The sequence below is a fragment of the Aquarana catesbeiana genome, linkage group LG04, assembly GCF_042186555.1.
Source record: "Aquarana catesbeiana isolate 2022-GZ linkage group LG04, ASM4218655v1, whole genome shotgun sequence".
Taxonomy (NCBI): Eukaryota; Metazoa; Chordata; class Amphibia; order Anura; family Ranidae; genus Aquarana; species Aquarana catesbeiana.
In genome coordinates this window covers 46,180,960-46,195,173 of record NC_133327.1, presented here as the reverse complement: position 1 = coordinate 46,195,173, position 14,214 = coordinate 46,180,960, and the positions used below count along the sequence as shown (strand labels likewise).

Genomic DNA, 14,214 nt, shown 5'->3' with positions numbered 1-14,214 from the left:
CCTTAGTGGGATATACAGCAGTAGAGGGAAAGGCATCCAGGCTGGTCATGTCTGTATACTTGCGTTCGATGGTCTTCTTTGTGGCCGGACAGTAGTGAACACTGCGGACCACTTTAGGGCGTACCAAAGAACCTAAATATAGACAAAATGTTAGAATTTTTTTGTCAGACATTTGTGATTATACAGACTATGCTGATACGTGTTAGTGCACTGAGAAAACAACCGCACAGTGGGGCCGGCCTGAGTTGACTGTAGAAAGTATGCAGAGATTTCTCCACCAGAGCCCCTGAGAGACGTAGAAACTCCCCAAAATCCACCCAACCACTTCTCTCAAGGGGGCTGAACCTGGGAAGATCCTGGATCTCAGATTATGAAGCCGAGGAGCAGATCCAGACCTGAACTTCATCCAACGGAGGGGGGGTCTTAAAGAAGAGTCTGCTCCCATCCAAAAAAGCATGGAGGCAAGCTGAAATATGGAGATGAAGGGGGGACAGCATACGAGCTTCCCTCCCTCAGAGTTCCAGCATAATACAGACATGCGCTACATGAAAAATACAGGCAAGGTGTTCTCTAGGATCAAATTTTAAAGTCCCCTGCCTATGAAGGGGGTGGATTCATGCTCACATGTGCTGTCCTGGACAAGCTATGGAAATATCTATTTTTGAGAATGGTTTTCAGGCTGCAGTGACATAATTCTGCCACTAGGTGGCAAATAACTGAATCAGACTTGGCATCAACTTCCTATACAGAACTGAGCTCTGACTGGGAGAAGGAAAAACACACCATAAAGTGCCAATCAATGGCACCACAGCTCATGTGCTAAGGAGCAACATTCTGATAAGAGAGAGCAGAGTGACAGATGAGCCTATCAGTCTTCAACTTCTTCTGCAATCACAGGCTGGGGCAACTATTCTGTTACTAAAGGGCAGCAGACAAAAAGGACTCTGGGGTGACTTTGCAGTCTGTCAACACTCAATCTCAGAAAGGCAAGAATAAAAAATACAAAATTCCTTGACAGGTAAAAACGCTCCTGTGTGGGAATTTAGCCATTTCATGGAGTCCAGCTTTTTAAAACAGTTACAAGTATATAAATATTCTGTACAACTATAAAGCAATATACTCACACTTGGTAACGATACCCTCCACACAGACAACAGAGCCCAGAAATCGTGAGGTGAGGGTGCGTGGAGTAACGTGTTTTGAACCAAAGCTTCCTTCCAGACCGATGTAGAAGTCTTCATACTGCTTGGCGTACGTCGCATCAATAGAAGCAACAAAATCCTTCAGAGCCCTCTGGAAGGCAATCAGCCCCTCAAAGGCCTGATTCATAAGCCTGGGGGAGAAGTCAGAACATGTAGAGACATTTAATGTCACGTGTAGTTATGAAAAAAAAAAAAAAAAAAAAAAAAGTACTACTTAGTGCTTATATGCTAATGTTATGTTCCTAACTGGTTAAAATTCTAGGGTAACTTAATGAAGATCAATTTGTGTGTTGCAATATATTTTTTTTTTTTTTCACACACATCTTAAATACATTATTTCCCTCCACATTCTACAAAACCCCATAATGACAATCTGAAAGAAGTTTGTTTGAAATCCTTGCAAATTTATTAAAAATAACAAATATCCCATGTACATAAGTATTCACAGCCTTTGCTCAATACTTTGTTGAAGCACCTTTGGCACCAATTACAGCCTCAAGTCTTTTTGAATATGATGCTACAATCTTGGCACACCTATTTCTGGGAAGTTTCTCCCAGTCTTCTTTGCAGGAACTCCCAAGCTTCATCAGGTTGGATGGGGAGCGTCAGTGTACAGCCATTTTCAGATCTCTCCAGGGACGTTCAATCGTGTTCAAGTCTTGGCTCTGGATGGGTCACTCAAGGACATTCAGAGTTGTCCCCTAGCTACTCTTGTTATCTTGGCTGTGTGCTTAGGGTCGTTGTCCTGTTGGAAGATGAACCTTCACCCCAGTCTGAGGTCCAGAGCGCTCTGAAGAAGATTTTCATCAAGGAGGTCTGTACATTGCTGCATTCATCTTTCCCTCAATCCTGACTAGTCTCCCAGTTCCTGCCTCTGAAAAACAACCTCACAGCATGATGCTGCCACCATGTTTTACTGTAGGGATGGTATTGGCCAGGTGATGAGTGATACCTGGTTTCCTCCAGACATGACGTTAGTCATTCAGGCCTAAGAGCTCAATCTTCGTTACATCAGACCAGAGAATATTGTTTCTCATGGTCAGAGTCCTTCAGGTGCCTTTTGGCAAACTCCAGGCGGCTGTCATGTGCCTTTTACTGAGTAGTGGCTTCTGTCTGGCCAGTCTACCATACAGGCCTCATTGGTGGAGAGCTGGCCCTTCCAGAAGAACCGCCATCTGGTGGTTCTTCTGGAAGGTTCGCCTCTCTGTCAGAGTGACCATCAGGTTCAGGTTCTTGGTCACCTCCCTGACTAAGACCCTTCTCCCCCAATTGCTCAATTTGTTCAGGTAGCCGCTCTAGGAAGAGTCCTGGTGGTTCCAAACTTTTTCCATGTACGGATGATGGAGGCCACTGTGCTCATTGGGACCTTCAACGCTGCAGATATTTTTCTGTACCCTTCCCCAGATCTGTACCTCGATACAATCCTGTCTCGGAGGTCTACAGACAATTCCTTGGACTTGGTTTGTGCTCTGACATGCACTGTTAACTGTGGGACCTTATATAGACAGGTGTGTGCTCTTCCAAATCATGTCCAATCAACTGAATTTACCACAGATGGACTCCAATCAAGTTGTTGAAACATCTCAAGGACGATCAGTGGAAACAGGATGCAATTTTGAGTGTCATGGTAAAGGCTGTGAATACACATGAACATGGGATTTTTTTTTTTTTTTTTTTATAAATTTGAAAAAGATTACAAACTTCTTCCATGTTATCATTATGGGGTATTGTTTGTAGAATTTTGAGGAAAATAATAAATTAATTCAATCATTTTGGAATAAGGCCGTAACAAATCGCAATAAGCGTATATCGATTGGTTTGCACAAAAGTTATAGCGTCTACAAACTATGGGATATAATTATTGAATTTCTATTTTTTTTTTTTTTACACTAGTAATGGCAGTGATTAGCGATTTTTAGCAGAACTGCGCCATTGTGGTGGACAAATCTGACACCAAGCGACACTTTTTGGGGACCGCTGTACTAATGGCACTGGCAGGGAAGAGGTTAACAAGGGCAAAGGGCTAAATGTGCTCCTAGGTCAGTGATGGTGAACCTTGGCACCCCAGATGTTTTGGAACTACATTTCCCATGATGCTCATCTACACTGCAGAGTGCAAGAGCATCATGGGAAATGTAGTTCCAAAACATCTGGGGTGCCAAGGTTCACCATCACCGTCCTAGGGAGTGCTTTCTAACTGTGTGGGGGGATGGTTTGACTGGGGGGGAAACAGATTTTGTGCAGGAGGGCCACCCTGCTACAGCATATATGCGTGGGATGGTCCATAACAAGGCCCAACTCCAGCCTTTGCATTTAAGTCGCATCTGTTTGAGAAGTGCATGAGATACCCGATGATCCTTCCAAGCGTAGATAGAAATCAGCTCTGCACGATGATCGATGACAATCTATAGATCACATGTCCCAGCATGTCAGAGCAACCCCCCCCCCCCCCCCCCATATTTACCAGAGAGGTCCCCAATTTCCAGGCTGTACTCACTGACTGGCTCTCTTCTCATTCTTCCGCCGGAGATCGTTAATATTGACAATGAGCCGACACTGGTTATCGCTGATCATGTCTCGGACTTTGCTCTGATAAATCCCCTGATCTTCCTGAATAGGAGGGAAATACATTGGAACATTAAATATCCTTCCATTACTCAATGTAGTCATACACATTACACCTTATATTCCTCACAATGATCATTCTTCCAGATACATTGTTGCCTTGATAGCTGGTATTAAAGTGTTACTAATATGAAAATAATCTCCCAGACAGTGCCCACAGCTTATAAATCTTATTACAATAAGATACTGCCACTATATACCTTTTTGGATGATCTGTATACCACGGTTACATGATAAACTGCACTGTTTCTACAGTGCTGAGAGTTCAGATAGGAGATTTTCACTACAGCCTGTATACACGCCCACATGTGTGATGTCAATATCATGTGACCTGGCTATCTCTGAGAAGAAGGAAATGTTCTCTCCAGCATAAAAGACACAACTGAGCATGTGCAGGTTGGCTACCCTGCCTGCATTAGCTGGCCTTCCCCAGATACACATTGCAGGGAGGGGGAAGATCTGTGCAGACAGGGTCAAACAGCCTTTTTACACAATGCAGAGGATTAACCCCTTAAGTTCCACAGTGAGTATAACAAGCAAGCTATGCTGCATATACAGACTGATTTTACTGTTGTGGATTTAGTAACACTTTAAGCCAGGGGTCTCAAACTGGTGGCCCTTCAGCTGTTGTGAAACTACAAGTCCCATCATGCCTCTGTCTGTGGGGAGTCATACTTGTAACGGTCATCCTTGCCATGCCGCCTCATGGGACTTGTAGTTCTGCAACAGCTGGAGGGCCGCCAGTTTGAGACCCCTGCTTTAAGCTAACCACAATCTCATATAATCTGCATACATCCTGCAATCTGATGGTAATGAATAAGGTTGCACCAATGCAGTTTTTTTTTTTTTTTTACCAGCGACTACGAGTACTGACACTTAAGTAATTGGAAAAAGTCCTGCATAGCCGCACTCAAAATGATATATTGCCTTTATTGAATAAAAGTCAAAGATACGTGCCACAGCAGAAAAATGTAGGAAAGCTGACGCGTTTCACACTGTAGTCAGTGCTTAATCACATGATTAAGCACTGACTAGTGTGAAACGCGTCAGCTTTCCTGCTGTGGCATGTATCTTTGATGACTTTTATTCAATAAAGGCAATATATCATTTTGAGCTCGGCTATCCAGGACTTTTTCCAATTACTTCATTGTACAAGCATTGCCAGCACCTGTTGCTTCCAGCATGGTGGAGACGTTCGTTTCCAATCGCCCCTCCTAGAAGCGGCGATATCTTTCTTTCTCTACGGACACTTTTAGTCAAGTACTCGCCGACACCGAGTACCAATACCTTGGTGGTGCGATTTGAGTCCACACAAAATGAATGGGCTCATATGGCACTGCAAACAATCGCATGCGAATTTGAACAGGAAGGTGGTGCGATTCCTGTCCAAATCGCACCTGGGAGTTTCCCCCACCGCTCCTGTGTGAAACCAGGCTGAAGTCGCTATGACAAGGAGCAGTGGAGGAAACAGCATGCGATTTGGACAGGAATCACACCAAATTCCTGTTCAAATCAAGTTGGATTCTTTGCAGTGCAATTTGAGCCCCTTCATTTTGTGTGGGCTCAAATCGCACCACCAAGGTATTTAAGGTATCGGAGCATTTGCACGAGTACGTGTGCTAATGATCAGCACCAATACTGGTATTGGTACAACCTTAGTAATTAATGCATATTGTACAAAAACTCAATTTCCTGTTGCAATTCATAACGTGCCAGACGACCTGTATGAACGTATCCTCACAATCTGACTTCAACAACCCCAGGGGCTCGTTTACAGCAGGCGATGTGCAAAAACACATACAAGGAAAACCATTGTGGGGAATTCATGTGCATTTCAAAGAAAGTACACAATACTGCATTTTCACATGTAAACACCACAAACACATGCAAATGCAACAAAAAACAAAAAAAAACACGTGCAGCATACTGCAAATGCAAGCAGAGCTGCACACCAACCATGGAGATTGTGGTGTAAATGTGCCATCAAGACACAAGAGCAAGGTCCTCTAATGCCCCATACACACACAATACAAAAATCAGACGATGGATTGTCCCGTTTTTTTTTGCATGCTAGTCTTATCAGACCTGAAGAGTTTACTATAGTTATGAAAATTCTGTATGACACAAAAAAAAAAATTGGTGATGTCATGTGTTGTATTAGTATTTTCGGACAAATGTACTGATTAAGTGAAAATTGTACAATTTGCTATCAAATGAGAAAAGTTTTCATGCACGTCTGGGGGAAGAAAGAAAGAAAAAAAAAAAATAAATAAATAATCGGATGAACTGTCGTGATTGGCTCTCGAAAGCTGTGTACTAACGGTCCCGATTATCGTACGATATCAGGTCGAAAGAGGTATTTTTCATCAGATTTTCGGATCGTGTGTACGGGCCCATAAGGCTCCTATACACATTACAATCTTACCATACAATCTTTGTACAATGAACTTCGGATTTACCAAAACGATGTAATACAAGAAGCTACGTAAACTATCCAATCAAGCTGTTCCCAGACAGGTCCCTGCACTACGTAGCTGTTGGAAGGTCGAAAGGAGATTGTAATGTGTGTGGTGAGTTGGAGCAGTAGTAGAGCCCGCTTTTTTATTTTTTACCTACAGGTAAGACTATAACAGTGATAGAGAACCTTGGCACCCCAGATGTTTTGGAACTACATTTCCCATGATGCTCATGCACTCTGCAGTGTAGTGGAGCATCATGGGAAATGTAGTTCCAAAACATCTGAGGTGCCAAGGTTCCTCCATCACTGGACTATATAAGGCTTCTCTGTAGGTAAAACGCACACGCGGGGAGATATCATCGCGCCTCCAGCCACTCAGAGCCAATGAACCTGGAAGAAACAGGTCACCCCCCCAGCGGTGATTGGGCTCTGCTGCAGGAGCTTTGTTCTAAGGTGAGTATTTTTATAATGTGCTAGTATGTTTTTTTAAACATATGAAACTTTTTTTTCCCACCAAAAACAAACAAAAAGAAAAAAGCTCTTGAAAAATTGCGCTGCAAATACCATGCAAGATAAAAAGTTGCAACCACCAATATTTTATTCCCTAGGGCAGTGATTGGTGAACCTTGGCACCCCAGATGTATTGGAACCACATTTCCCATGATGCTCATGCACTCTGCAGTGTAGTGGGGCATCATGGGAAATGTAGTTCCAAAACATCTGGGGTGCCAAGGTTCACCATCACTGGACTAGGAACTCGGCTAAAAAACATGTTTGAGGGTTCTGAGTAATTTTGTAGCAAAAAAAAAAAAAAATGATTTTTACATGTAGGAGAGAAATGTCAGAATTGGCCTGGTAGGCAAGTGGTTAAAGCGCAACTTTTACTTTTGACTGGAACTCCGCTTTAAGACACCTACACACTATACAATCTGATTAATCGCCTCTTTAGAGCAGCCATACACTATACAATCTGATCAAGCAATCTGCTTCCTTTTAGATATATGAAAACTATGTAAAGTAGGGACAAACCTAAACAATGCACTAGACAATCAGGTAGCAGACTGTAAAATCTCCTTTATGTTTGAAATCTGATTTTATAGTGCGTGTGATCAACCATGGAACTGCAATCAGATTGTATAATGTGCATGGCCTTGGATCTACAATCAGAATGCATAGTGTGTGTGTGATCAGCCTTGGATCTACAATCAGATTGTACAGTGTGTGATCAGCCTTGGATCTACAATCAGAATGCACAGTGTGTGATCAGCCTTGGATCTACAATCAGAATGCACAGTGTGTGATCAGCTTTATATCTACAATCAGATTGTATAGTGTGTGTGATCAGCCTTGGATCTACAATCAGAATGCACAGTGTGTGTGATCAGCTTTATATCTACAATCAGATTGTATAGTGTGTGTGATCAGCCTTGGATCTAGAATCTGATCACACACTGTACATTCAGATTGTGGATCTAAAGGCTGATCTCTCACATTATACAATCTCGTAGATCCAAGGCTGATCACACACACTATACAATCTGATTGTACAGTGTGTGTGATCGGCCTTTGGTCTACAATCTGATTGTATAATGTGTGTGTGATCAGCCTTGGATCTACAAGATTGTATAATGTGAGAGATCAGCCTTTAGATCCACAATCAGACTGTACAGTGTGTGATCAGCCTTGGATCTACAATCAGATTGTACAGTGTGTGATCAGCCTTGGATCTACAATCAGATTGTACAGTGTGTGATCGGCCTTGGATCTACAATCAGATTGTACAGTGTGTGATCGGCCTTGGATCTACAGCCAATGTTTTACCCTAAGCCAGCCATACACTATACAATCGGATTGTACACCGTTTTAGCTTTACCGGCACTAATAATGAAGGAGGACAGACCTAAACCATTCACATTGCCTTTAATCAGGCAGGCTCTTGTAGTACAGAGATGTTGGCAGATCGTACAATCAGATTGCACAGTGTATGGTCATTTTGAAATCACAACACGTGAACAACTTCAAGAGTTTGGCCCAGATGAACCCCAATGCGGTACAAGTCCTCCCTGTCCCATACATCACCTCATCGTCCAGGAAGTCCAGATACTCCCTCTGAGCCTCCCTGAGCTCCTGATCCTCCATCTCTGCGATCCCCGGGGCGGCCATGTCTTCCTGTGACTCTGGAGCTCTGTGCGGACAATACCAACCACGTCCTTCTTCCAACACCTTCACTGGCGCGAAAACTCCAGCTTTCCCGCCAAACCGACTACCTTACTAAACTTCTCATTGGACCGCGAGCTGGCGCGAACTGCTTCAGCCCAATCAGCAACTGGTATGCAAAGAAAGGGCGGGGTTGTGAGGCTTTAGGGGCGGGAGAAAAAGAAACTTTTTTTTTGAGGAGGCGGGGTTTCGTAACTACATGCAAGAGGAGAGGGCATTCAGAATCCTGGGGGAGGAGCTGGAAGTTGGGGCGGGAAAGAAGGGTGGGTGTAATAAATGAAAGCGTGTAGCGGGGAAGCGGAAGTGAACGTCCGCAAGCGTATTGCTTTGCGTCAAATCCCAAGGTGGCCATGTTTATTAAGGGCAGCCTAAAGGATTTCTGTTATGATATGCTTTGAAAAGCTGTTAGCATTTGATTTGATCTAGAGAAAGAAGAAAACTATCAGTCTTTACTGGTACAAATAGGTGGAAGACCTATAACTGTTATAAATCACCCTTAGCACCAGCATTCCATGGTCTTTGAAGAATAAGAAAAGAAAACAGCGCCAGTGTTCCGTCCGATTAGGCGACCCGTCAGATTTGCTAACGGTCCTGAAATTAGGTTACCAACAAAAATTGCTTACTGCGCATGTGCCATGCGTTCAAGCAAGGCCGCTGTAGCATCACATATGGCGACCCATCACATTTCGCTACCCGCTGGAGTGCGCATGCTCTACGCTGCCATATGCGTTCCAACACTTTTACGACAGTTATTATGTGGCTCCACCCCTAAGTCCAGGTTCAAGCCCCACCATCCAAGTGGACATAGAGTTAGATTACAATTATGCTGAGCGAAGCGAGGCCGTGCCTGAAGCGTGGCGAGCGAAGCGTGGCGAACAGCGCCAGTGTTCCGTCCGATTAGGCGACCCGTCAGATTTGCTAACGGTCCTGAAATTAGGTTACTAACAAAAATTGCGTACTGCGCATGTGCCATGCATTCAAGCAAGGCCGCTGTAGCATCACATATATGGCGACCCATCACATTTCGCTACCTGCTGGAGTGCGCAAGCGCGACGCCGCCATATGCGTTCCAACACTTTTACAACAGTTATTATGTGGCTCCACCCCTAAGTCCAGGTTCAAGCCCCACCATCCAAGTGGACATAGAGTTAGATTATAATTATGCCGAGCGAGGCAAGGCCGTGCCCGAAGCGTGGCGAGCGAAGTGAGCCCGCGAGGGGCCATGTTGCAAAGTGGTGTCATACAATCAATAATTATACAGAAGAAAAGCTTGTCTGTAACGTCACTTCCGTGAGCTTTTGGAACGCATATCGGCAAGTTACGCATGTGCAGTGCGAAATTTATCAGCGGAACATCACTTCCGTAGCCAAATGTGATGGGTCGCCATATGTGACACTACAAAGGCCGCTATGCGTTCCAATAGGTTTCCTATTCTGACAGAACACAAAGGCGGCAGCAGCCATCTTGTTACACCCACGCAAATCTTGAATGTCACACTTATTTTAACATTAAACTCAGCTTACATATAGTGAAATACAGTACATCAAGGTGACCGAATACCATATAGGTGGATTGTTCTGTTGGATAAATCTGCAATGCTCTTCAGGGCTCACAATAACATATGGATCATATATAAGGCTGCAGAGTGGCGTTGGACTCCCAGTGACACTGTTTACAGATAAAGGTGCAATACTCTGCAGCACTCACTTTAATATATAGAGTGCACACGGAATGCAGCAGAGCATTGCATCCTTGTATAATATTGATCTCAGATAAAGGTGCAATACTCTGCAGAGCTCACATTAGCATATAGATCACATTATCGCATACAAGGGTGCAATGTTCTCTCTGGCTCCCAGGTAAAGGTGCAATACTCTGCAGAGCCCACAGTAGCATATAGATCACATACTCAAGTGCAATGTTCTGGCTGGCCTGCATTAACACTGGTCACACAAGTGAAGGTGCAATGCTCTGCAGCGCTTACAATGATATAAAGGATGCGATGCTCTGCAGGATTCTGTATAACATTGGTCTGAGGTGCAATACTCTGCAGAGCTCACAATATTATAGGTCACATAAAAGAATGCAACACTGCTAATTTTCCCACATTGGTTACAGAAAATGGTGCAATGCTCTGCAGCACTCACTATAATACATAGGTCATATACAAGGATGCAATGTTCTGCTGGACTTCCAGGTGTAATGCACTGGAGTGTTCATCATAATACAAGGCACACGTGAAGGTGCAATGTTCTGCAGAGCCCCAGGTAGTACTGGTCACTGGTAAAGGTGCAATGCTCTGCTGGTCTCAAAAAGATGCAATGCTCTGCAAGGATCTCCTGCACAATGGTAATAATGGAGAGCAATGCTCTGCAGGGTGCCCGGGTGGGGTGGTGATGGAGGGATGGCGTAATCTAATGTACACAAACAATATAGTCTGATGCAATGTCAAGGTGGAGCAGCAGGAGTCAAGGTGGAGCAGCACCCCTGCTGGGAGGAGTCAAGGTGGAGCAGCACCCCTGCTGGGAGGAGTCAAGGTGGAGCAGCACCCCTGCTGGGAGGAGTCAAGGTGGAGCAGCACCCCTGCTGGGAGGAGTCAAGGTGGAGCAGCACCCTGCTGGGAGGAGTCAAGGTGGAGCCACGCTGACTATAAAGAATCAGAACAAAGACTTCATATCATAACAACTCAGTGAAGAGCACAGACAGACCCATCGACTGCGATTCCAGCACACCGATCGACTACCAAGACACCCCCAGGAGACCCCCCACATATCGCCAACATGAGCAGCTCCTACGTAGAAGCTGAGAAACTTCAGCCCACCGACTTCGAGGTGCGCTACTTCGACAACTACGACTACTACAACCTGACCGACCGCTACGCCTGTAAGTAACAAATATTTATTACATTGGAAATAAAAATCACATATACTATATTATTATTGTTATATATTTTTTCCAAGTAGTTCACATTTTATTTCCAATTTAAACTTTTGGAGAAGAGGGGCCATGAAAATATGTAAATTGCATAAAAATAAGTCATTTGAGCAAGAAATAGTATTGAAAAAATTAATTGAATCTGTAAAAAGTATATTTTTGAAATAGAGGGGCAGGCACATTTATATATATATATATATATTATATTATATTATATTATATTATATTATATTATATTATAAATTTTTTTTTTTTTTTTTTTTTTTTTTTGGGGGGGGGTATGAAAATTGTAAATAGCAGTAAAGTTTAAATGTAGTAATTTCATGAAATGGGGAATATTCCCCCCTCCTCCCTTTTTTTTTTTTTTTTTTTTTTTTTTTTTTTTTTTTTCTGGGGAGGGGGTGCATAAAAATTGTAAATTGAACAATATAAACCAGAAATAAAATTAGTAGTGTTAGTTTCAACTGGGGGAAAAAAAAAGTTGCAGAAGTATCATTTTATTTTTCAGATTCAGAATACTTTATTTCCAAAGGGAAATTAAGTGAATGAAATAGAAAATAAAGAATAATTCACACCAGAAATGGATATAATTAAAATGTTTACAAAATAATAAATAGATTTTTTTTGAGGGAAGGGAGTATGAAATTTGTTGTTGTTGTGATATAAATGTCTTATCTATGTAGGAGGAGAACCCCCCCGAGCTCCCCACTCATTCAACTAATTCTATATTCTATTAAATGGTCCAAATCATCATTTCATGCAGTTTACAATTGTCATGCGCCCCCCCCCCCCCCCCAAAAAAGTTATATATATTTTTTTTTTTGGGGGGGGGGGGGGGCGCATGACAATTGTAAACTGCATGAAATGATGATTTGGACCATTAATAGAATTAGTTGAATGAGCGGGGAGCTCAGGGGGTTCTCCTCTTACATAGATAAGACACCATCACCTCCAAATGTTCATCCTCCTTTATAATAGACTCATTCCTTCCAGGTTCAAACTTGTTGATTCCCTCCCTCCAAAAAAAAAAAAAAAAACTAAACACAGATCCCTTTTTATTATTATTATTATTATTATTATTATTATTAATCTGCTCTGCCAGGCCACACGTGGGACTTCTAGTACTGCCTAAATACCAATGTAGTCCCATTGGCTTAAAATGCCCTCCCCAAAGGACAGAATTTCATGGTGGTTAGTGTCTTTAGAACCTTTTAAAGGAAATTTCCCTTAAAAAAAAAAACCATAAACCCCATCTATGTAAAAGTAGCTCCGCCCTTTCTAAGGACTGGAAGGCTACAACGTATCACATGGGTGTCCTCTTGGTTTGGATACATTGTAGAGTTTCCCATATATGGTAATTATTTGTTTTCCTTAACCCTGAGCCAACATCTGTTCGTTGTTCCCCCTCCAGTGCCCACCGCCGCCAGGAAAGGTCGTACGAAAAAAGAGGCCAGAGAGAACACCAACCGGGACAGTCCCGGCGGCCACGAGAGGAAGATCACCGACAAACTGCAGCGCACTGAAGCCAAGAAAAAGGGCAAAGGAGGCAAAGAGTGAGACTCCGGTGAGTGTCGGGGATCATGCTAATGCACATGGGGTGATTAGGGTGTGCCCGGGCACGTCCAGCACACCCTGTGCGCACACCTATGGTTAGAAGATAGAGCCTGCCTCATTTCCTGCCTGCAGGATATCCAGCATAATCTAACTGTCCCTGGCCCTTGCCTTTCATTCATTGGATTTCAGTTCCTCCAATCACGGTTGGCTCAGCATCACATGTGGGCCTTACCTATGTAAATGTCACTTGCCTAGGACCCCCCACTTCTCCAGGCTGACGCACCCACCCATCAAAGTGTCTCCATATTAACATGACTTCTCCCAAGAGCCAGCCCACTACCTGCGTTTAGAGTTAAGAGGAGTACTGAGGGCAGGTGCTGAGATGTTTTCAGAAGGCTTTATAAAGCTCCCCGCTGGCCCCTCCCACCAGCCATGATCTGCCTGCATTGCATAGAGAAGCACAGAGACCCAATGATGATGCATGTAATGAAAACAGAATGGTTTTAATAAGAAAAAGTTTATTATCATGTTGATCTTCTGCCCACAGTATACATCTCCGGACGGCACCAGGGCGCACAGACCGATGGCAAGGTACAGACACAGAGATCTTGGAGAGTCAGAGTGGGCTGACGCACCGGCCTCCCGCTCACAGGGAAGATGCAGAGCAGAAAATGAGGAGGATGGTTGCAAGTCTGCTGCAGAGCATCGCTCCTAACACCCACCGTGAGCAGCAGAACATCACTCCTGAAAGAGAGCGGCCTGAGAGCTGCTGACTGTTTCACCCGCCATCCTCCCAGCACTGGAACATGCTGCAGAGCATCGCGCTGGGAGGGGGGAGGAGGCGGGAGGAGGAGGCGACTTCCACTGTCAGTGAATGGACATTGCAAATACCCCATTTCATGGCTGCAGAGGAAGTTGTTGTGTAGACATTAGTCAATAAAGTTTTTTTTGTTACACAAATGTCTGGATATCTGCCCAATCACATTACTTAATGTTTAAAGTGTCGGCTCTCCAACTTTGTTATATTTATCAAGAATAAGGGCAATGATCCTAACAGGATAGGTCACATTCCTCATTCAGGGCAAAGTAACAGGTTCTATCGACAGCTTATCCTCTGATACCCTTTATTCCCCCCCCCCCCCCCCCCCCCTCCATGACAATGTTGGGGCCAGGTTATTGGCTGCTCAGGCCCAAGCACTGCATCATGGGAAGAAGACAGAAGGT

General features: G+C 43.8%; 2 protein-coding genes across 2 annotated transcripts in view; one reads left to right on the top strand and one right to left on the bottom strand.

The window, feature by feature from the left end:
* MCM3 (minichromosome maintenance complex component 3) overlaps positions 1–8,581 on the bottom strand; it is a 32,346-nt gene extending 23,765 nt beyond the window's left edge. Inside the window, exons 1-4 of the mRNA XM_073625161.1 lie at positions 8,365–8,581; positions 3,700–3,812; positions 1,125–1,333; positions 2–132 (exon numbers count right to left, since the gene is read on the bottom strand). Coding sequence (XP_073481262.1) covers positions 2–132; positions 1,125–1,333; positions 3,700–3,812; positions 8,365–8,448 — 537 coding nt within the window. The 5' untranslated portion in view covers positions 8,449–8,581. The remainder of the gene's footprint in view (position 1; positions 133–1,124; positions 1,334–3,699; positions 3,813–8,364) is intronic.
* A 2,590-nt stretch (positions 8,582–11,171) lies between these two features.
* Positions 11,172–13,940, top strand: LOC141139229 (nuclear protein 1-like). The gene is made up of 3 exons (XM_073625160.1): positions 11,172–11,385; positions 12,848–13,000; positions 13,538–13,940. The coding sequence occupies exons 1-2, from the start codon at positions 11,283–11,285 to the stop codon at positions 12,991–12,993; spliced, it is 249 nt and encodes an 82-aa protein (XP_073481261.1). The 5' UTR covers positions 11,172–11,282; the 3' UTR covers positions 12,994–13,000; positions 13,538–13,940.
* Positions 13,941–14,214: the final 274 nt, after the last annotated feature.

Coding starts and splice junctions, on each gene's coding strand:
- LOC141139229 (XM_073625160.1), top strand. CDS start 11,283: ATGAGCAGCTCCTACGTAGAAGCTGAGAAACTTCAGCCCACCGACTTC. Junction 11,386..12,847: donor CCTGACCGACCGCTACGCCT/GTAAGTAACAAA, acceptor TTCCCCCTCCAG/TGCCCACCGCCGCCAGGAAA.